This window comes from Chiloscyllium plagiosum, unplaced genomic scaffold (assembly GCF_037043375.1).
Source record: "Chiloscyllium plagiosum isolate Xiang-an unplaced genomic scaffold, Cpla_swu_hap1 HiC_scaffold_13, whole genome shotgun sequence".
NCBI classification, from domain to species: Eukaryota; Metazoa; Chordata; class Chondrichthyes; order Orectolobiformes; family Hemiscylliidae; genus Chiloscyllium; species Chiloscyllium plagiosum.
In genome coordinates this window covers 19,636,047-19,660,366 of record NW_028270151.1, presented here as the reverse complement: position 1 = coordinate 19,660,366, position 24,320 = coordinate 19,636,047, and the positions used below count along the sequence as shown (strand labels likewise).

General features: G+C 41.5%; 1 protein-coding gene across 2 annotated transcripts in view; it reads right to left on the bottom strand.

Moving 5' to 3' along the window:
• The window catches only part of LOC122556163 (neprilysin-like), a 185,017-nt gene that overhangs the window by 35,339 nt on the left and 125,358 nt on the right, over positions 1-24,320 (bottom strand). For both annotated transcript variants that reach the window (XM_043702673.2, XM_043702674.2), the window contains exons 13-16: positions 22,564-22,692; positions 13,742-13,840; positions 6,332-6,409; positions 699-802 (exon numbers count right to left, since the gene is read on the bottom strand). In XM_043702673.2, coding sequence (XP_043558608.2) covers positions 699-802; positions 6,332-6,409; positions 13,742-13,840; positions 22,564-22,692 — 410 coding nt within the window. The remainder of the gene's footprint in view (positions 1-698; positions 803-6,331; positions 6,410-13,741; positions 13,841-22,563; positions 22,693-24,320) is intronic.

The window sequence follows — 24,320 nt, the reverse complement described above, 5'->3', positions numbered from 1 at the left end:
AGATGACTGGTAGTGGCTTAACCTGAGGGTTACCATACCACAAGTAAAGGGAGAGGTTGAGAAGGAGAGTCCTTCATGGTAACTTCAATCAGTGTAGGAATTGAACCCTCACTATAGATGTTGCTCTGCATCACAAACCATTTGTCCAGACAGCTCAGCTAACTGCAACACCCCCCCCCCCCACAACATCTATTATCATGATACTCAAATACAGTTGAAAGCAGTTGTATTAGAACAGCCAGAAATTGGGACGGAGGCAAGTTGAAAACTACCCAACACAGAGATGATTCCTTTCACAAGCCAAAACCTTTTTCTGGTTTCCAGTGCAGAAATAAATCAGAATCAGAATGATACAGCACAAATAACCATTTGGCCCATTGTACCTGTGCTCATTCTTTTGTTGGATGCATCCAATTAATCCCACTGTCCAGCTTTATCCCTATAGTCCTATAAATATTTCCGCACAAGTATTTACCAAATTCTCTTTGAAAGTGACAACTGAATCTGTTACTATTGCCCTTTCATGCAGTGCATGCCTGAACAAAACACCATAAGTAAGCAAGAAATAAGTTCTCCACATCACACCCTAAAACGGCCTTCTCAGGTGACAGACCGTCCTGTCTGGTGTTGTAAGGCAGCAAATGTTCAGGTTTAGAAACAACTTCAAGTGCACAATAGAATAATAAAGGAATACTTACACTTCTTTGTTAACCTTTTGTCTGAGTTTTTTTAGATTCTTCCATTGTCCCAGTTCCATATTATTAAGAATGTTGGTGAAATATTCGTCGATGCTGAAATTCAACTGAATGAAAACAATGCAGACCAATTATCTTGGACCTATTTCATATTCCAGTTCGGTTATCAGCCTCATATACCCTTTATACAAGTTCTCTAATCACATGGCGGACTGGACGTTGATTTGTTGCTAGCACTGCTCTAGTATCCACATAGGAAAGCTTTACAGCATAGTTGCAAAACAACTACTTCCAGTTATATAAAAGACAGAGGGAGGTGGAGAAGCTTAAAAGCAGTAATTCCAGACCATAAGGTCCAAACAGCTGAGGGGATAACTGACAGTGGTTAAGCAATGCAATTAAAACCAAACATGCTTACAAACAGAAGGTAACTGCATTAAAACAGCACAGTTAACATGGGAGGGCCTCAAACAATAGATATAAAGAATTGTCCCCAGTATCCCGGCAAATATAATGTCAAATCTGATTCACTAACTGTTATCACATGGCACTTGTTCGGGCTTGCAAACTGGTCTCTATTTCATATAATACAACAGTTATTGGACTTAAAAACGACTTTATTGGCTACAAAGTGCTTTGCGACATTTGATGGTTGTGCTTAATGCTATAGGAGTTAAATCTACTTTTAACTTTTTTAACACATGGTAGAGACGTAGCTTGTATGGAGGATCATTGGGAAAGGTGTAAAGATCAAGGATAGAAAAATCCAGAACCTACAAGGCCTAGAAGGTTGAAGGTATGACCATCAACGGTAAGACAGAGACTGGCTGTGAGGCTCGAGTTGGGAAAAAAAAAATCAGAAAAATGGAGTAGGATAAAACACAGACAGAAAAAAATATTAACTTTGTTCTTGTCGTAATTATTTCCCAATGGTTTTTGCAAGATGCTTTCAATATTGATGCTGTGTAAGGCTAGGAACAGATTTAGCCATGATGGTCCCCATGCTCAGATAACCTGTTGATGTTCACTTTGTACAACTTTGAATGAAGAAAGATCATTGCTGAGATTCCAATTGCCAACCACCAATGGGTTCCCAAGTGACGCCACTTCCTGTCATGGCCTACCAAATCTTTTGCAGCTCAAATCAATTTAACATACAATCTAGATGGGCCAATGGGCTGAGGAGTGGCAGATGGAGTTTAATTTAGATTAATGTGAGGTGCTGCATTTTGGGAAAGCAAATCTTAGCAGGACTTACACACTTAAGGGTAATGTCCTAGGGACATTGCAAAGAGACCTTGGAGTGCAGGTTCATAGCATCTTGAAAGTAAAGTTGCGGGTAGATAGGATACTGAAGAAAGTGTTTGGTATGCTTGCCTTTATTGGTCAGTGAATTGAGTATAGGAGTTGGGAGATCATGTTGCGGCTGTACAGGACATTTGTTAGGCCACGTTTTGGAATATGGCGGGCAATTTTGATCTCCTTACTGTCGGAAAGATGTTGTGAAACTTGAAAGGGTTCAGAAAAGATTTATAAAGATGTTGCCAGTGTTGGGGGATTTGTGCTCTAGGGAGAGGCTGAACAGACTGGAGCTGTTTTCCCTGGAGCATCAGAGGCTGAGAAATGACCTCAGAGGTTTATAAAATCATGAGGGGCATGGATAGGATAGATAGACAGTCTTTTCCCTGGGCTGGTGGGGTTCAGAACTAGAGGGCATAGGTTTAGGGTGAGGGAAAAAGATATAAAGAGACCTAAGAGGCAGAATTTCAAACAGCGTGTGGTATGTGTATGGAATGAGCTGTCAGAGGAAGTGGTGGAGGCTGATACGAGTGCAACATTTAAAAGGCAACTGGTTGGGTATATGACTAGGAAAAGGTGAGGACTGCAGATGCTGGAGATCAGAGCTGAAAATGTGTCGCGGGAAAAGCGCAGCAGGTCATGCAGCATCCAAGGAGCAGGAGAATCGATGTTTCGGGCATGAGCCCTTCTTCAGGAATCATGAATATGAATAGGAAGTATATGAATAGGAAGTATTTGGAGGGATATGGACCAGGTTCTGGCAGGTGGGACTCGATTAGGTTGGGATATCTGGTCGGCATGGACGGGTTGGACCGAAGGTTCTGTTTCCATGCTGTACATCTCTATGACTCTATGATTCTTGGATCTATTCTAACAAAAATACATTAAACTAACCAAGAACTAAAGAAAACCCTGAAAGAGTTAATACCATTAAAGAAAGTCAATGCTATCTTGTGATACCATTAGGCTGAAAAGCAAAGAGGACCCACTTGGATGAGTACAAGATTAGTTCATATTGAAAAGACTTGTGAACTTTTGATTCCTGATAGAGTATCAACATTGTTTCTTCAGAAAACAGGCAACTTGGCCTCATTTAACATTCCTGTCCATCAAGCTGCTTTAAACTAGCCCTTCAACACCTAAAATGAATGATTCCTTGTTTCTATGCTTCTGCATATTTTTGTTTCTGCTTTATCTCTCTATGCAGTGGTTTCTGTAAACCAATGCATCATTTGTCTTATTTGACATATTTAGAACTGCTGAAGCCCTATATTTACATCTTTGATATTAATGTGTGCAAACCAGTTTTGGCTTGAACCCATGTGTGGAGTTTATCTCATAGCGATAACATGGGACATTGAGGTGAAAGAAGGCACAGACCAAAAACACTAAAAGTACTAAACTGTGGGTGCAAGGGAAGGATGGTCAATTTATTGAAGCCAAAATCTTGTTAGCAATTGTACATTCTGCAAAGACAAATCATGTCAATGTAGAAGGACTTTAAACAAGGAAAAAGATAGAGACAGACAAATAAGCATATCTCCTTCTCTCAGCATTGGAGATTGATAACAGCATTAAAAATAACAAAGCTGGGTGAAACTCCCGATATAAATGCAATCTTGGCCTTAGGATTCTGACAAGAAGGCCCAGGATAAAATAACACATGGAGACGGCACCAAAAAGAATAGTGATGTAATTCAAAACTAACAAAGTGTGCTTATAAAAAAAGGTCTTACCTTGTGTTATACAGGGCTTCTGCTAAAAAGGCTATAAAGAAAGATCGTGTGGAGATATTGGGGCTGCAGGTGGTAAAATAACTTGATCAATTATTCCTAAGTCATACACGGAGAGCTTGTCGTAGACTGAGGCTAAGGCATCAGCTTCCTTGAGATCAGCTGTGGATGAACTTTGCACTCACATTTCTGAATCGTACAGTTGTACACACAGGTCCCACTCCAGAGTACAATATGAGTGATAAATCTGTACATTATCGAGGAGTTATGATTGTGAAAACAGTTTCTTTAGATGACATTAGGTAGGTAGACACTAAAAATAATCACAGTGGAGAGGGACATGGGGTATCTCACCTGCCTCAAGGCTAATGGCAATTCCTTAACCATCTCACATCAGTAATTCACTAATAATTTAAATCATAGCTACCTACAAGATCATGCTGTGTGCAAAATAATTATACAAATTGGCTATCAGGTTCATTGGGGCATCCTGAAGTCATGAAAGATGCAATATTAACGACAGTTCTTATTTCGCTGTGAGCATTATTTGACTGGATGATTTGAGCTCATCTAATTCACTACCATAGATCAAGAAAGGAATATTAATGCAATCCTCTTTTCAATCCAGCTAAACTGTATTTAGGGCCTGTTTGGAATGCAAGCACAGAAACTTTGTATCTGCAAAAACCCGCAATGCTTGACAATGTCGTCAATGGTGATCAACTCATCACAGAAGCCCTTCTCCACTAAACACAGAACCTCACCCGAAGCAAACAGAGTTTTTGAAGTTATGATCCTCCAGTGTGAGACTAATATTTGATCCAAAATTAGATGCCCTTCAGTCTTCATGCCATTTTTTGTTGTCTCCTTAGCAATCGAACTCAGTTGCATCCGATTCTAGAAATCACCTACAAATTTATTTCATCAGTATATCCTGATGTTAAACTCGTGATATGCATTGTTTAACTCTTTAAGTTGACACATTTCACACAGCAATTCTGCAACCTGCAGCTTCCAGCATCTCTTTCCAGAGAATTGCTAGTTGCCACTGGTTGTATTCCACCCGCAGTCAACAATGAGAACAGCAACTTGCATTTAGAGAAACCTCTTAACGGAGTAAAACCCCTGAGCTATTTCAAAGGAAGGCCAGAGAAGCAGATATTAAGATAGATAGATTGGGTTGGGATATCTGGTTGGCATGGACGGGTTGAACCGAAGGGTCTGTTTCCATGCTGTACATTTCTATGACTCTATATCCAATGATGTCTTAAAAGATCCAGGTTTGCAAGAGCATCTTAAGTGAAAGGAAGAGGCATTGCAAGGGAGAGCACTAGGGAAGATACTCCAGAGGTTTGGAGCCAGGCAATTGTATGCATGTCTGCCAATGATAGAATGATGAAAATCAGTGGCACACAAGACTTGTATCAGAGCTGGCAACTCTGAAAATTGCAGGGCTGGAGGAAGTGACACTGACAGGGAGGGGTGAGGCCCTGGAAAGATTGGAGAACCAAGAAGAGAAATTCAAATTTCTAACTTCAAAATGCACAGGGTGTATTGACATGATGTCGAGGCTTTTGTGCGTGCTGTTGCAAATTAGCTGCCCCTCATATCCTTCCGAAATCTTATGCGGTTTACACATTGTATGGGTGGGATGACAGTGGGAATTATAAATGAAAAGCCCATACATCTGAATCTCCTAAATACCAGAATCTTTTAACTGTAGAGTGTCTCTTAATATTTTTTCTCCAGCTTCCCTGATGAACAGGATGGACCACAGGAGTCAGTAGTGAAACTGGGAAAGACTGGGCCAGGTGAACGGATCAGGAGGCTGTGAAGATTATGGTAGTTTTGTGAGGTGGAACATTAATCAGTGATGAGATGATAGCACACCATTTGTGAAGCGGGGGGAAGGCATTTACATGGCAGCCTGTTTGTGGGGCAATATATCTTCCTGACACACAATCACATGAAGGCATTATGAATCTAGCTGTTCTTCGCTCCTTTTTCCCTGCTGGGTTTCCTGAATGCCTAGAAACCCAGCCAGAATGAAAAAGAAAATAAAAGTAAAAACGGCTTCCCAGGGTCCTTAAAATGTTTTGCCAGTTGAATTTCCTTTTGTGACTTGATTGGTCAGTCACTGCCTTCATCAAAACCTGAAGTGGGCTGAGGTGGTTTGTCCTTCATTTTGTAAATTTTAACTTCCAGTTGACTCAAAACACACCCATTTTCTGGGATTAAAATTGACCATTTTGGTTTTTAGATTCTATTGTGAAAATTTGGGATGTAATTGACTTGATTTATTGTTGTCACATGCACTTAAGTACAGTGAAAAGTGTTGTTTTGTATGCAGTACAGGCAGATTATACCATACAAAGTGCAGTAGAGTAATAGAGTGAAGAATGCAATGTTATGGCTGCAGAGAAGGTAAAAGAACATTGTCAGTAATTCTGATAGACTTACAATTGGGTTTAGAAGAGTAGAATGATTATACAATATGTAAGGATAAGATCTGCTGTAGAATTGTACCAATGTTTTATGAATTCAATGAGTTTGCAGACAAAATGACTGAGACAAAATAAGCTGGAAATGATAGTAGTCACTTACCATTTTGTACTCAGTATTCAGTTTGGCATCATCTTTGATGTCAGGTGGATATCCGATTCTCTGTCTGATAGCTCTAGCCTAGAAAAAAAAACTCATGCTATAAAAACTTAAAGAACTGTGGATACTGGAAATCAGAAACAAAAACAGAAATTGCTGGAAATACTCAGCAGATCTGACAACATCTGTGAAGAGAAATCAGTTTTAATTTTTTGGGTCAAGTGACTTCTTCAGAACTGATGGTAGCTAGGAAAAAGCTTTTTTTATGCAGAAGATAGGATGTGGGGACGGGGTAAGGGGTAAACAATAGGTGGAGGTAGAGCCCAAAGAGACAGAAGAACAGTTGGACAAACAAATGAGAGAATAATGTTCAGCTACTGATAAGGACTATTAGTGTAATAGCAGACCATGTGATAACAAGGCTTGGTGTGTGGGATAAGGTAAAAACAATGACTGCAGATGCTGGAAACCAGATTCTGGATCAGTGGTGCTGGAAGAGCACAGCAATTCAGGCAGCATCCGAGGACAGGCAAAATCGACGTTTCGGGCAAAAGCCCTTCATCAGGAATAAAGGCAGAGAGCCTGAAGCGTGGAGAGATAGGCTAGAGGAGGGTGGGGGTGGGGAGAGAGTGGCATAGAGTACAATAGGTCAGTGGGGGAGGGGATGAAGGTGAGAGGTCAGGGAGGAGAGGGTGGAGTGGATAGGTGGAAAAGGAGCTGGGCAGGTCGGACAAGTCCGGACAAGTCGAGTTGCTGGAGGTTAGAAACTAGGATGAGGTGGGGGAAGGGGAAATGAGGAAACTGTTGAAATCCACATTGATGCCCTGGGGTTGAAGTGTTCCGAGGCGGAAGATGAGGCGTTCTTCCTCCAGGCGACTGGTGGTGAGGGAGCGGCGGTGGAGGAGGCCCAGCACCTCCATATCCTCGGCAGAGTGGGAGGGGGAGTTGAAATGTTGAGCCACTGGGCGATTTGGTTGATTGGTGCGGGTGTCTCGGAGATGTTCCCTAAAGCGCTCTGCTAGGATGCGCCCAGTCTCCCCAATGTAGAGGAGACCGCATCGGGAGCAACGGATACAATAGATGATATTAGTGGATGTGCAGGTAAAACTTTGATGGATGTGGAAAGCTCCTTTGGGGCCTTGGATAGAGGTGAGGGAGGAGGTGTGGGCGCAGGTTATACAGTTCCTGCGGTGGCAGGGGAAAGTGCCAGGATGGGAGGGTGGGTCGTAGGGGGGCGTGGACCTGACCAGGTAGTCACGGAGGGAACGGTCTTTGCGGAAGGCGGAGAGGGGTGGGGAGGGAAATATATCCCTGGTGGTGGGGTCTGTTTGGAGGTGGAGGAAATGTCGGCGGATGATTTGGTTTATGCAAAGGTTGGTAGGCTGGAAGGTGAGCACCAGGGGCGTTCTGTCCTTGTTGCGGTTGGAGGGGTTGGGTCTGAGGGCGGAGGTGCGGGATGTGGATGAGTTGCGTTGGAGGGCATCTTTAACCACGTGGGAAGGGAAATTGCGGTCTCTGAAGAAGGAGGCCATCTGGTGTGTTCTATGGTGGAACCGCTCCTCCTGGGAGCAGATACGGCGGAGGCGGAGGAATTGGGAATACGGGATGGCATTTTTGCAAGAGGTAGGGTGGGAAGAGGTGTAATCCAGGTAGCTGTGGGAGTCGGTGGGTTTGTAGAAGATGTCAGTGTCAAGTCGGTCGTCACTGATGGAGATGGAGAGGTCCAGGAAGGGGAGGGAGGTGTCAGAGATGGTCCAGGTAAATTTAAGGTCAGGGTGGAATGTGTTGGTGAAGTTGATGAATTGTACTGCCGAAATTCAGCAAGAGGTATCACCTTCTAAACCTATGACTACTACCATCTAGAAGGACAAGAGCAGCAGATACATGGGTAAACCAGCACCTTCCAAGTCACTCATGGTGAAACATGGTGAAATTTCCTATGGAAATGTATCATTGCTCCTTTGGTGTTTCAAGGTTAAAATCCAGGAATTCTGTCTCTAATGGTATTATGGGTTTACCTGCAGCACATGAGCTGCAGCAGTACAAAAAGGTAGCTCACCACCACCACCACCACCACCTTCTCCAGGGCAACTTGTGATAGCCAATAAATGCTGGCCAACTCCTGCACCAGCATGAACAGATGATAAAAGACTATGAAAGGTCAAAAACCTGAAATCTTCACTCTGCTTTTCTCCCCATTGGTATTGCTAGTCCAGCTGCCTATTTTCAGCAATATCTATTTTATTTCTACTGTTAATAATGAGTTCAAGCTGAGGAAGTATCCAAGTGCTGCCTTTCAAATTAGATGCTAAAACAGAGAATTTGACAACCCTTTCAGCTCGTACTAAAATATCCCACAGGGTGATGTGGTGAAGACCGGGTGAAACCTTTTCAGTGTTCTGACACTATTCATCCCTCAGCCAACAGCAGTCAAAAAGACAAATTAACTAATCATTACAGCACTGTTGTTTGTGGGAACTTGCTGGACAGAAATTGACTGCCCTGTTTCTCTTCATTACAACAGTGATGGAACTTTAAAAACACTTTATTAGCTGTGAAGTGGTTTGAGACACCCATGAAGTCATGGAAGGAGTTCCATATGTGGGAATTATTTCTTTATTAGTAATAGAATTACTATCAAAACACAAGTTGTGCTTTCTCTGAGGACCTCAAGAGATTTGGGGCAGGAGAAGTCACGTTATTACTGTTAGGATACTAAAAGAAGCATAAAATATTGTGGCACAGTAAGGGGCCATTTGGCCCACAATACCATGCTGACGTTTTGAAAAGGGTACCCAAAACACAACTACATTTTGTAATGTCCTACTTTCCTGCTCTTCTCCATAGCTCTGTGTATATTTTACGTTCAAACAATTATTCATTCCCTTTTGTATGTCTCCATTGAATCAGCTTCCACTAGCATTTTGGGGCCTTTATTCCAAATCATTACAACTTGCTGCATAAAAATCCTTCCTGGTGTATCACACAGAAGCAGACTACCCAACCATTTCATTGATTTGAATGAAAATGACAATCATATAGCTTCTGCAATGAGCAGTCCATCCAAAACCATAGATTTCCACCCAGGTGGTTATCCACCCTGACATTTTCTGACTAAGTTCTGCGCTTGAATGAACAATGAAAGCACTTGTGTCAAACTTTACTGCATTTTTTTCATGCTAAGCTGTCCCAACCAAAGGGAGTTTAATACGTATATTTAAGTAATTTGCACAGGAACAAACTGTGCCCTGAGGTGCATTCACTGCAGAATAGGGGCATGCAAAAGATCTAGGAGAAAAAGTATTTAACTGTTCCAGAGATGAATAGTTGGACAAGCTATTATAATAGGCTGTGGAATGCCAAGGAAATGATGATGGTGGGAAAAAGGGATTACATGGAAGCCAGATTTGGAAGCCAAATGGAGAACAGTGAAGCATTCTTCACTGTATGTTTGGAACAAACAAAAAGTGATAATAGGTCTTGGTCTCTAAGAGGCAGGGAAGTGGAGTCTTAACATAGGGAAAATGATGAAGTCTTTTAACTTTTAATTTCCAAAATTGTTTATTACAGAAATGCCAGATTTGAGGGGACAGTAACAGAATGTTGTGAAATTGAGTTTAGAAGATTAGAATTTGAAAACTGGTCTTCCAGAAAGGCCACCTTGATTCAAGGGAGTGGGAAAGAGTATCAGAGGTAATCTGATTTCGAGTGTAACTATCAAATCCTTGTAAACACCTTAATTAGATTACCTCAAGCTTCTATACCTCAGAGAGCACAAACCCGTGTTTACCCAACATCTCCTTATCATTCAATCCTCCAAATTTCAGTGTAAACTGACTGAATCTGCACTGCACCCCCTTCAAACCAATACCTTCTTCCTGAAACCAGAACTGGGTGAGCCTTTAGCAAAATAAGTATCAAGGTCTCATCTCTGAGGAGATGATAATGTCACTGGATTTATAATCCAGTCAATCCAGGCTAATGTTCTAAGGGCATGGGTTCAAATCCCAATGTGGGACATGATGAAAATTTGGATTCAATTTAAAAATAAATCTGGAATACAAATGCTCGAGTGAGGACCATTTTTGTAAAATCTCATCAGGTTTACTTGTGTTTTTTTGGAAAGGAAATGTTATCCTTCCCTGGTCTAATTGTGACTCCAGACCCACAGCAGTGTCTTGATCTGCTTTTTACATTTTATTCAGTGCCATTTCCAGGGAGACCATCTTGGTGAGAAGACCCGAAAACCAGAACTAGCCCTAGACGAGAAGGGAAAGCTCAAATTGATGACTTCAGATCCTGAAATATCAGCCAACCCTCAAAAGACCAACAAACTCTTCAAACGTTAACTCTGTTTTCTCTCCACAGATGCTGCTAGACCTGCTGAGGTTCTCAGCAATTTCTGTTTTTGTGCAATTGATTCTTCTTTGGGCAATTAGAAGTGGGTAATACTGGCCTAGCCAGCAATATCCACATCTCATTAACAAATAAAAAGGGTGAACAATCCATTACCCTGAGTCATCGCTTTTATACCTTTACAGTCCAAATCGAGGTCTGAAACGTTTCTACCAAAATCAGCAGCATGATAAATCTATTACAACTATTTTGAACACTGAGCTTTAAAAATAATGACATTGGATGTCAGCTTAATTTAACTTTTTTTTAAGTACTTCATATCACTTCAGACTGCTTACTTTGAAATGGTTAATGCATTTACCAAAACTAGGATAAAATTGGAAATGTTAGTTCCAAATGTAAATGTTAATGAACTCCACCTGCTTATATTTTTGTTCTACACTTATCTACACTTCTAGGCTTATCACTTTATAGCTTCTCCATGTTTTGGACAGGGTCTGAGGGTCAAATGTTTTAGTGTTGACATTAAGCGCTATGGTTCCTATGTTTCCTATCAGTGGACATTAAGAACATGATTAGATTTTTGAGGTAATTTGCAAAAGAATCAGATGAGATTACAAGACCTTTTTTTTGTTTTTATGCAGCTGCCTGTAGTGAGCCAAAATGCATCGCCTGAAAGGATGTTAACATTTCCAAGTTGGCAGGCTGGAACTAGTGGAAGTGCCTCAAGAATCAGTCCTGAGGCCTCAGCTATTTACAGTCTGCATTAATAATTTAGATGTGGGGAGGTAGCGGTGTTTTGGTATTGTCCCTGGAATAGCAGAGCCTCAAGTTAATTATCTGAGGGCACTGGTTCAAATCCCAGATGATGAAATTTGGATTCACTAAGAAATATCAGGTATTTTTTTAAAAAATGGCTGAATAGTGGCTTCTGTTGATTATTGTAAAAATCTATCAGGCTCACTATTCCTTTTATGGTCTGGTCTGACTGACAAATTTCAGATTCCAGATTTCCAACAATACAGTTGCCTCTTAACTGCCTTCTGGAAAATAAATAATGGGCCAGCTTGCAACCTACATCCCATGGATGAATAAATGAAGAGATATTGTATTATTCATGTATCAAAGTTTACTGCTGATCTAAAGCTAAGTCAAAACATGAGCCCTAGGGACGATGTAGAGGTCCAACAAAAAGTATAGACAGTTTAAATGAATGAGTAACAAGATAGCAGATGGGAGTAAATGCAGGAAAGTGTGAAATTATTCACTTTGGTCAAAAGAATACAAAAGCAGCATTTTTTCAAAGATGCAAAACTAGTAAGTGTTGTTTTTCAGAGGGCGTTTAGAAAGACCATTCAAGTTTGAGGTAGGGCTTTAGTCAGTATGGGAATCAAACATTATGGCGAAAAGGCATGAAAGTGGAGTTGAGGATGATCAGATCAGCAATGATCTAATTGAATGCTAGAGCAGACTGGATGGGTTGAATGGCCTACTTGTGCTCCTGTATCTTACGCTTATAACATAGGAAGTTAACGTGCAAGCACAGCAAGCAGTTAAGGAGGCAAATGCAAGAACTTCATTATACAGGGATCGAAAAACAGGAATGAAGAGGTCTTGTTACAATTTTACAGGATTTCGATGAGATTACACCTGGAATATCGTATGCATATTTGGTTTCTATGTGCAAAGATAGAGTTGCAGCAAAGGTTCATGAAGTTGGCCCATGGGATGCAGGGGTTAAGATCACAGTGTTATCCTTTGTTGAGATGCTGAGTAAACTGGGTCAATATTCACATTCTCAGGATAAGAATTTGAACCCATGTTACCCAAAGCATTAATCTGGATGACTGGTCCAGTAACGTTGCTATCACATGATTAGATTAGATTAGATTCCCTACAGTGTGGAAACAAGCCCTTCAGCCTAACAAGTCCACACTGACCCTCTGAAGAGTAACCTACCCAGACCCATTTCCCTCTGACTAATGCACCTAACACTATGGGCAATTTAGCATGGCCAATTCACCTGACCTGCACGTCTTTGGACTGTAGGAGGAAACCGGAGCACCTGGAGGAAACCCATGCAGACACGGGGAGAATGTGCAAACTCCACATAGACAGTTGCCCGAGGCCGGAATTGAACCTGGGTCCCTGGTGCTGTGAGGCAGCAATGCTAACCACTGAGCCACTGTGCTGCCCACTATTATCATACCTGCACTACATGGGCTGCGGTTAGTTGAAGAAGGAAGCTTATCACCACCATCTCAATGATAATTTAGAGTCATAGATTCATACAGTAGTGAAACAGACCTTTCAGTCCAACCAGTCCATGTCAGCCATAATCCCAAACAAAACTAATCCCACCAGCCTGCGCTTGGCCCATATCTCTCAAAACCTTTCTTATACATTTACTTATCGAGGTGTTTTTATTGAAATTGTATCTGTACCTGGAACCATCGCTTCCTCTGGAAGTTCATTCTACACACGAACCACTCTGTTAAAAAAGGTTGCTTCTCATGTCTTTTTCCTCTTACCTTAAAAATATCCCCCTCATCTTGAAATCCCTCACCCAAGAGAAAAGACACCTGCCATTCACATTATCTATGCCTCTAATGATTTTATAAACCTCCATAAGGTCACCCTTCAACCTCCTATCCTCCAGTGAAAAAAGTCCCAGGCTAGGCAGCCTCTCCCTATAACCCAAACCTTCCATTCTCAGCAACAGCCTGGCAAATCTTTTCTGAACCCTTTTCAGCATCATAATATCCTTCCTATCACAGCACAAACAGAATTGGACACAGAACTCCAGAAGAGGCCTCATCAATATCCTGTACAATCTCAAGATGACAGACCAACTCCTCTACTCAAAGGTCTGAGCAATGAAGGCAAATGTACTAAATGCCTTCTTAACAACCTTCTTAACATCTGAACCATTTGGTTTGGGCAACAGATGCACACCTTGCCACTGATGCCACATCACATACAATAAAATTTAAAATGTTAAACAATCCTTTCAAAGTTCTAAAAATATCAGTGGAACAGATGACTATATCGGTGTACCTTTTCTTCTGCTTTCCTTTTGGTCTGCTCGTCCATCCAGCTGAGCTCATGCAAATTCTGTACGAAAACTTCACGAATCTGCTCAATTAGTTCTTCAACCTGGAGGAATGAGTAGAAAATAAAATATTCGCTGAGTTCAGACGACACACAGGTGAGATTAAATGGGAAACATTAAAGATGGGTGGCACAGTGGCTCAGTGGTTATCACTGCTGCCTCACAGTGCCAGGGACTCGGGTTGGATTCCACCCTTGAGCGACTGTTTGTGTGGAGTTTGCACATTCTCCCCATGTTTGCGTGGGTTTCCTCCAGATGTTCTGGTTTCCTCCTATAGTTCAAAGATGTGCTGGTTAGGTAAATTGGCCATGCTAAATTGCCCATAGCGTTCAGGGGTGTGGAAGTTAGTTGCATTAGTCATAGGAAATGTAGAGTAATAGGATAGGGGAATGGGTCTGTGTGGGATACTCTTTGGAGGGCCGGTGTGGAACTTGTTGGGCTGAAAGGCCTGTTTCCACACTCTAGGGATTCTATGATAATCAAAATTAAACATCAAACAAGATTGAGCAGTGAGACAGAATGTGCTTCCTCTCCCAAGAAGATCAGGAATGGCAGGACAAAGGTACAAGTGGTTACAAGAAAGTTCAGAATTGAATGGCTGAGGAGATTTGTAGATGAATCACTGGATTAGCCGAAAGACTTTTGTAACGATCAAAAGGGAAATGGCTAAATATTTGAAAAGGACGACAGGAAAGAGCAAAGGACAGTGACTAAGTGAATAGAGTTAGAATAGGCACAATAGCCCATGATTGGCGCATGAGAGTGGAGACAAAAAAATGCTGAAATCACAGGATAGATTTTACAAAAAAATGCTCCAGGCACAAGCAGTACTGAGCAGATGAAAAGTTGTGGAAAATATTGACTTTGAGATAAATTTCAGGTAAATGTTTCTGCTGTGTGAATCTCTCCACATTATATTATATTTATAAAGCCCTTGTCCACTTTCTCTGCAGGTACTAGTACATCTGAAATCCTGGAGAAACCGAAGGCTGCATTCTTCTCCTTAATGAAATCTCTGGAATGTGTTCCAAATTAGGACAGATAGAAAGGGAAAAAAAGTATATTCCTCCTTTGAATATTTCCAGAACAAGAGGGCAAAAGTGTAAAACTGGAGGTAGGTCATTTAAGGACAATGCCAGGATACATTTCTTCACAGAAAGGGTAATGGAAATTCTTTTTTGGGTTATGTAACCCTTCTCTCTCCATAAAAAAGCTGCTGATGCTGAACATCAATCAAAAAGTGACAACACTGAAATCGATTTATATAATGAAGATGGATAACTAGAGTTAGAATAATGACCAATCAAAATGTAATTGAATGATGTACGAGCTAGTTGTATTTGATACATTTACGATTATGGAAGTTATCTATTTGTTGAAGGGAGCTGTGACCTGATCTGCACTCTTTATTTTAAGCAAACTGAAATAATGACCCATGTGTTCAATAGGAAATAGCCGAGGATGGATTCCTGGAAAGCACGGTTTCCATTTTCAATCATCTGCTCATCATACAAAATCATTTTTCAGCACAGGAAGTCACTAGTGTCCTTCTGCAATAAAGGTTGATTAGGTGACCTAAAACGTAGACATATCCAAAATCTTGGCAATGTGGAGGCTAATAAGGATGAGGATGGGAATAAAAGAAACTCTTTGATCTCGAGCAGAAACATCATTATCAAGCATTTACGTGTGGTTCCTGACAATGAAGGTGACTTGGGTAAAGGTGGTAATGGCAAGACCTCTTGAACAGGAAATGCTGGAGAACATTTAGCGTAAGGTGAGATTGAAATCACTGAAGAATGGTATCAATTATCTTTTGGGTTGAATGTTCTTATATCTGTTCTTACATTCCTATGAGGCAGACATATTCACTTATAATACATAACAAAACATAAAGCAAGGAAAAGATTTGCATTTATGTAACATTTTCAAGATAGCTGTGTCCCAAAATACTTTGCAAATAATGTAGCACATGCGAAAAGTACTCACTTGTGCAATGTGACAACTACACAGCCAATTAATGCACAGCAAGCTCTCCACAAATAAGAATGTGATAACTATCAGGTAATCGGTTTTCATGAAGTTGATTGAGACATTAACAATGGACAGGACACCAGAGATGTCTCCTCTGTCCTTCTTCCAATTTATGTCAAGGGTCATCTCCCCATGGGGTCTTGGTTTGAAGAAAAAAAGCCATCCAAGAAAAAAAACACCTCAATAAATCTTTGAAATGATGCACATAATTAATAAACTGAATTAGAACATGATACAAAAGAGTCATAGAGTCAGAGAGATGGAAACAGACCTTTCGGTCCAACCCATTCATACTTACCAGCTATCCCAACCCAATCTAGTCCCACCTGCCAGCACCCAGCCCATATCCTTCCAAACCCTTCCTATTCATATACCATCCAAATGCCTTTTAAATGTTGAAATTGTACTAGCCTCACCACTTCCTCTGGCAGGTCATTCCATACACTTACCACCGTCTGCATGAAAATGTTGCCCCTTAGGTCTCTTTTATATCTTTCCCCTCTCACCCTAAACCTATGCCCTCTAGTTCTGGACTTCCCCATCCCAGGGAAAATACTTTGTCTATTTACCCTATCCATGCCCCTCATAATTTTGTAAACCTCTATAAGGTCACCCCTCAGCCTCCGACGCTCCAGGGAAAACAGCCCCAGCCTGTTCAGCCTCTACCTATGGCTCAAATCCTCCAACACTGGCAACATCCTTGTAAATCTTTTCTGAACCCTTTCAAGTTTCACAACATCTTTCTGATCGGAAGGAGACCAGAATTGCATGCAATATTCCAACAGTGGCCTAACCAATGTCCTGTACAGCCGCAACATGACCTCCCAACTCCTGTACTCAATATTCTGACCAATAAAGGAAAGCATACCAAACGCCTTCTTCACTATCCTATCTACCTGCGACTCCACTTTTTAGGAGCTATGAACCTGCACACCAAGGTTTTTTGCATGTACGTTACTTCATCAATTCAAATCCAAACTATGGGGAAATGGTGGCACCGTGGTCATATCACTGGGCTAGTAGTCCAGAACCCCAGGCTAATGTTCTGTGTGCAGCAGGTTCAGAGATGTCCGTTGGGGAAGGAAATCTGCCATCATTACCTGTTCTGGCTTACATGTGACTCTAGACTTACAGCAATGTTGTTGACTCTGAACTGCCCTCTGGCAGAGCCTGGCCTAGCCGGCAACATCCCATGAACAAATGAAACAAAAATCCATCAAAGAATTGATGAAGTGAGAAGTGAGCAGAAAATCTCATCCATTGTTTTTTAAACTTGGGAATGAGCAAAACAGGCACAATGCCCATGACACATCATACCCTGATCAGCCTTCCCTCCAGGTGAGAAACTTCAACAGGATTATGGTCTCACAACTTTGTTTTTTTATTCTGGTTAAGTCCAAATGGAGTATAATTTCAAGATGCTGTTAAAATGATAAATGTTAGATTTAATGGGACTCTTCATTTAAAAGTAAAGGGAAAGGATCTGTAGATAAATACTTTGGAGGACATTTGATTAACATATTTTATGATGGCACAAAGTTTATTTAATGGACACAAAGTTTTGTCCCTCAGTATAGTCTGATTAATGTGTTCGGTTGCTGCCATGTCTTTCCATATATTGACAGAGGCAAGGATTTTATTTCTGATAAGAAAAAAGTTAACCTTTAACTAATTATATGGACTTTTATGATGATTCCATTGATTACTTATTTACCGGTTGCTGTTCTTTCTTCTTTCAAAATTACAGATGACGTCCATGAGCAGTTTTTAAAAATACCTATTTGCTCCAGGGTCTGTTTATATCTTTACACTTAATGCAGACAGTATGGTGTATGTAAAACTATCTTTTGTCATCTGCCTAATCATGCTTTCATTCCTAACATTACAACAATAAGCTTTGTAGTAAGCTGATAAGAAATTAAAAGGTAAGGTTTGAAAGGAGCAACAGATGGAACAGCTAGTACATTATCACGTTTGATGGCCCTCCATTGACAATACAGCTTTGCATGTTTACCTACATTTTCACTCTGCTCCTCAGTTCACAAGGGAAAACATCTTCTTAACCTTCATCCTTCCAAGTCCCCTCAGATTCCGTACTGTGCAGAAGGATGCCATTCAGCCCATCAAGTCTGCACCAACCCTCTGAAGCCATCCCACCCAGATCTAGACCCTGCCCTATCCCTGTATAAGGATTCTGGGTAATCCAAGATGGAGGACAGGAACGCTGTCTGGCTGTAAAAGTGCAGGAGAGAGTGAGAGTGAGAGTGAGAGTGAGAGTGAGAGTGAGAGTGAGAGTGAGAGTGAGAGTGAGAGTGAGAAAAAAAAATATATCCGTCTATCGCTGGACATCAAAGTGCATCTGGGAAAATTAACAAACAGTGAAATTCACACCTAGTCTTGGAGGACCTGTTGGGCGAATTTCACAGCACAGAATCAGAAAAGTTAATTGTTGTTTTAAGTCTGTCCAAGAGAAAAGCTGCAGTAGTGAGTATAGTGGATTCTTTCTTGATTATATGTGTTTTTGGAGATAAGTCTCTTGATTAAACTTAAAATATAAGTCATAGCTATTAATTTAACCTGGGGCAGTGTTTGTAGAGGAATAAGACGGTGTTATTTTCTGGGTCTGTAGATTGTGAAGGAGCAAAAATGGCCTTTGCAGTGATATGTATGTCTTGTCAGATGTGGGAGTTTAAGGAGAGTTTAAGGGTTACCGTGGATTATATCTGCCATAAATGCTGTTGGATGCGAATGTTATCAGATCGAGTGGATCAGTTGGAGAGACAGATAGAAGCGATGATGAATTTGCAACAGCAACAGTATGTGATGGATGGCAGTTATAGGAAGGGGGGAAAAGTCTCAGATACAGTCACATAGATGGGTTAATTCCAGGAAGGGTAAGAGAGGTAGGCAGCAAGTGCAGGAGTCTTTTGTGGATATACCCATTTCAAACAGGTATGCTGTTTTGGAAAATGTAGGGGGTGATGGAGTCTCAGGGGAACGTAGCATGAACAGCCAAGTTTCTGGTATTGAGACTGGCTCTAATGCAAAGAGGGGTACGTCGGCTTCCAAGAGATCAATTGTGTTAGGGGATTCTGTAGTCAGAGGTACAGACAGACGTTTCTGTGGCCAGCAGAGAAAAAGCAGAATGGTATGTTGTTTCCCTGGTGCCAGGATCAAGGATGTCTCAGAGAGGGTGTAGAATGTTCTCACGGGAGAGAGGGGCCAGCAGGAGGTCATTGTCCACATTGGAACCAACGACATTGGAAGGGAAAAGGTTGAGACACTGAAGGGAGATTACAGAGAGTTAGGCAGAAATTTAAAAAGGAGGTCCTCAAGGGTAGTAATATCTGGATTACTCCCAGTGCTACGAGCTAGTGAGGGCAGGAATAGGAGGATAGAGCAGATGAATGCATGGCTGAGGAGCTGATGTATGGGAGAAGGATTCACATTTTTGGATCATTGGAATCTCTTTTGGGGTACAAGTGACCTGTACAAGAAGGACGGATTGCACCTAAATTGGAAGGGGACAAATATACTGGCAGGGAAATTTGCTAGAACTGCTTGGGAGGATTTAAACTAGTAAGGTGGGGGGGGTGGGACCCAGGGAGATAGTGAGGAAAGAGATTGATCTGAGACAGGTACTGCTGAGAACAGAAGTGAGTCAAACAGTCAGGGCAGGCAGGGACAAGGTAGGACTAATAAATTAAACTGCATTTATTTCAATGAAAGGGGCCTAACAGGGAAGGCAGATTAACTCAGGGCATGGTTAGGAACATGGGACTGGGATATCATAGCAATTACGGAAACATGGCTCAGGGATGGGCAGGACTGGCAGCTTAATGTTCCAGGATACAAATGCTACAGGAAGGATATAAAGGGAGGCAAGAGAGGAGGGGGAGTGGCATTTTCGATAAGGGATAGCATTACACCTGTGCTAAGGGAGGATATTCCTGAAAATGCATCTAGGGAAGTCATTTGGGTGGAACGGAGAAATAAGAAAGGGATGATCACCTTATTGGGATTGTATTATAGACCCCCAATAGTCAAATGGAAGTTGAGAAACAAACTTGTAAGGGGATCTCAGCTATCTGTAAGAATAATAGGGTGGTTATGGTAGGGGATTTTAACTTTCCAAACATAGACTGGGACTGCAATAATGTTAAGAGTTTAGATGGAGAGGCATTTGTTAAGTGTGTACAAGACAATTTTCTGATTCAGTATGTTTATGTACCTACTAGAGAAGGTGCAAAACTTGACCTACTCTTGGGAAATAAGGCAGGGCAGGTGAGTGAGGTGTCAGTGGGGGAGCACTTTGGGGCCAGCGACCATAATTCTATTCATTTTAAAATAGTGATGGAAAAGGATAGACCAGATCTAAAAGTTGAAGTTCTAAATTGGAGAAGGACTAATTCGGGATAGTCAACATGGCTTTATGAATGGGAAGTCATGCCTCACATATTTGATTGAGTTTTTTGAAGAAGTAACAAAGAAGATTCATGAGGGTAGAGCAGTAGATGTGATCTGTATGGATTTCAGTAAGGCGTTCGACAAGGATCCCCATGGGAGACTGATTAGCAAGTTTAGATCTCACGGAAAACTGGGAGAACTAGCCATTTGGATACAGAACTAGCTCAAAGGTAGAAGACAGAGGGTGGTGGTGGAGGGTTGTTTTTCAGACTGGAGGCCTGTGACCAGTGGAGTGCCATAAGGATCGGTGCTGGGCTCTCTGCTTTTTGTCATTTACATAAATGATTTGGATGCGAGCATAAGAGGTACAGTTAGTAAGTTTGCAGATGACACCAAAATTGGAGCTGTAGTGGACAGCGAAGAGGATTAACTCAGACTACAACAGGATCTTGATCAGATGGGCCAATGGGCTGAGAAGTGGCAGATGGAGTTTAATTTAGATAAATGCGAGTTGCTGCATTTTGGGAAAGCAAATCTTAGCAGGACTTATACACTTAATGGTAAGGTCCTAGTGAGTGTTGCTGAACAAAGAGACCTTGGAGTGCAGGTTCATAGCTCCTTGAAAGTGGAGTTGCAGGTAGATAGAATAGTGAAGAAGGCGTTTGGTATGCTTTCCTTTATTGGTCAGAGTATTGAGTGCAGGAGTTGGGAAGTCATGTTGCGGCTGTACAGGACATTGGTTAGGCCATTGTTGTAATATTGCGTGCAATTCTGGCCTCCTTCCTATCGGAAAGATGTTGTGAAACTTGAAAGGGTTCCGAAAAGATTTACAAGGATGTTGCCAGGGTTGGAGAATGTGAGCTACAGGGAGAGGCTGAACAGGCTGGGGCTTTTTTCCCTGGAGCGTCGGAGGCTGAGGGGAGACCTTATAGAGGTTTACAAAAATTATGAGGGGCATGGATAGGATAAATAGACAAAGTCTTTTCCCTGGAGTCGGGGGGGGGGGGGGGGGGCAGAACTAGAGGCATAGGTTTAGGGTGAGAGGGGAAAGATATAAAGGAGACCTAAAGGGCAACTTTGTCATGCAGAGGGTGGTACGTGTATGGAATGAGCTGCCAGAGGATGTGGTGGAGGTACAATTGCAACATTTAAGAGGCATTTGGATGGGTATATGAATAGGAAGGGTTTGGACGGATATGGGCCGGGTGCTGGCAGGTAGGACTAGATTAGGTTGGGATATCTGGTCGGCATGAACGGGTTGGACCGAAGGGTCTGTTTCCATGCTGTACATCTCTATGACTCTATGACCCACATTAACCATGGCTAATCGATCTAGTCTGCCCATCCCTGTGTAATACAGGGCAATTTAGAATGGATAATCCAAATAACTTACACATCTTTGGACTGTAGGAGGAGACAGGAGCACCTGAAGGTAACCTCGACAGACATAAGGAGAATGTGCAAACTCCACACAGTCAGTCACCTGAGGCTGGAATTGAGTCTGGGTCTCTGGCGCTGTGAGGCAGCAGTACTAACTACTGACACATGTACCATTCTGAAAATTGTACCCAGGCAAGTTCTTGAACCTTTGCCTGCAAGGTTTAAAGTCTGAGATTTACCAATTGAGCTAGCAGGTCCCTTGAATCTTTAATGCTTTTCTAAGATAATCTCGCAGTCTCCTAAATGTCAATGAGTATATGTTCAACCTGCTTGGCTTTTCTTCTAAACCAGACTATCTGGTCCTTATTATCTTGCTGATTATAGGAGAGTGCTGTACGTAACTCAACTGCTGTGTTTCCCAAAATGTCTGCATTTCAAAAGCACTCAATTGGGGTATCCAAGGTTAAGTAAAGGCACTAGAGAAAACAAAGTCTTTTCTTTCACTGTGTTGAATTGATGGTTTATTAAGTAGCTTCCAATAGGTAGAAGGACATGGGCAATATGGTAGATCTCTGTGGCTTGGCCTCATTAGGAATCCTGAAGGCCATGTTTTTCAGCTTATTGTGGACAGCAACAAGTTATTCATAAGTCTATTAAAAGTCCAACAATTGGAACATTTGTATTGGAACATTTGTACAGGTCCCCTCTCAAAGACTTAACAGCAGATTTGGAACTGCAAACATCTGCATTTGCTCAATGCCAACTTTTATTTGTGTTGGCAGCTTGGATCTGCCAATATCAAATTATTTATTTTCTTTTAAGTATTCATGGAATGACGACATTGTTGACTGGGCCAGGGTGGTGAGCAGCGTTATTAATATGACTTCATAGAACTATATAAAAATCACACATCTCTTATGATGTTTTAATTGCGGAATAATATTACCATTTTTTTACTCTCCCCAGCAAAAGCATCGTCTACGTATAGTCGTCCCACAGCCTTGTCCATGTTGTTGTTGACATAGTTTGCACACTTTCTCCACACTGCACTCTCTGATGTTGTTCCATAAAGAGCCTGCATGATGCAAAACAAAAGAGAAACATGAGGTAAAACATTTATATTTGAAAGGCTGATTTCACTAGGCTGTGTTAACCTGAACAAAACTGCTGCCAACTCGGTGTAGGAACCCAAAATGGAGTAGAATCAAATCAGAAACAAATTCTTCCCCTATGAGTGTACCAAGTTATTTGAAGAGGATGTAGTTGTGAGAAATGCTTACAGTATGTCTTTCCATTTTAAACTAGTTTGGGTACATTTTGATTTTCTGAGAAAGACCAAAATGACTGATAGCGAATTGACAGAACATTTTACATTTCTCCTAGTAGTACTTTTGTTGAAAAATGTGCTGAGAATGTGTAGTTCTGTTTAAAAACTTCACACTTTTAATACTGTTAACATTTATCACTATCAATTTCTGTGTTAACAATTCCCATTCAGTTTTGCAATGTCAACAATCATGGTGTAGTTTCAGGTTCTGAACTCTAGATGTCACTGTGGATAGCATTTCTGTCGATTTTCTCCCAATTTGGCTATTGGTGTAACAGCTGCCAATGCACCAAAACACAATGGTAGTGTCACTGAGGTAATTAACATGAATCCTGGTGCTGGAAGCCAACACCAACTCTTCCCATATGCGTATGTGTGGAGCCAATGGCACTGGAGGAATCATCAGCAACTCTTATTGTTGTGCTCCTCCAGCCCGGAGGACTCAACATTGAGTTCTCCAATTTCAAATAACCTCCCTTCCCTTCTCCTGACTCTATTTCCAGCACCTACCCCTCCCTTTCATTCCTCCCTTCCTTCTAGATATCAACTGGATTCATTCTTCCTATCAACCAAACAGGTTGCACCCTCGACATGTGTTCACCTACCCCTACCTGACCCACACCACTGCTCTGTCCACCCAAAACCCAGCCCCAACCCCTTTATCTGCAGCTCCCCTCATACCCGCCCCCAGTCCTGAAGAAGGGTTACACCTTCTTCAAAAGTACAGAGTTGGGACATCCAAGGTTACGTAAAGGCACTCCAGAAGGGCAAGTCTTTTCTTTCATTGGATTGTTAAAAAAGTAGCTTCCAATTGGTAGAGGGACAGGGGCAATATGATAGGTCTCTGTAGCTTGGCCTCATTAGGAATTCTGATAGCCCTGTTTTTCAGCCTATTATTGACAGCAACAAGTCTTTTAAAAATTCGACAATTGGAACACTTGTACAGGTCCTCTCTCAAAGACATAACAGCAGACTTGGAACTGCAAACATCTGTATTTGATCAATGCCAACTTTTATTTGTGCTGGGAACTTGGATCTTCCAATACCAAATTATTTATTTTCTTTTTAACTATTCATGGGATGTGAACATTGCTGACTGGACCTGCATTTGTGTCCATGAAAAGGTGGTTGTGAGCAGCCTTAGTAATATGACTTCATAGAACTATTTAAAAAACACACATCTCTTATGATGTTTTAATTGAGGAATAATATTACCATTTTTTTAACTCTCCCCAACAAAAGCATAGTCTATGTATAGTCGTCCCACAGCTTTGTCCATGTTGCTGTTGACATCGTTTGCACACTTTCTCCACACTGCACTCTCTGATGTGTTCCACAAAGAACATAAAGGAACGTGGACTCCTCCAACTCCTGAT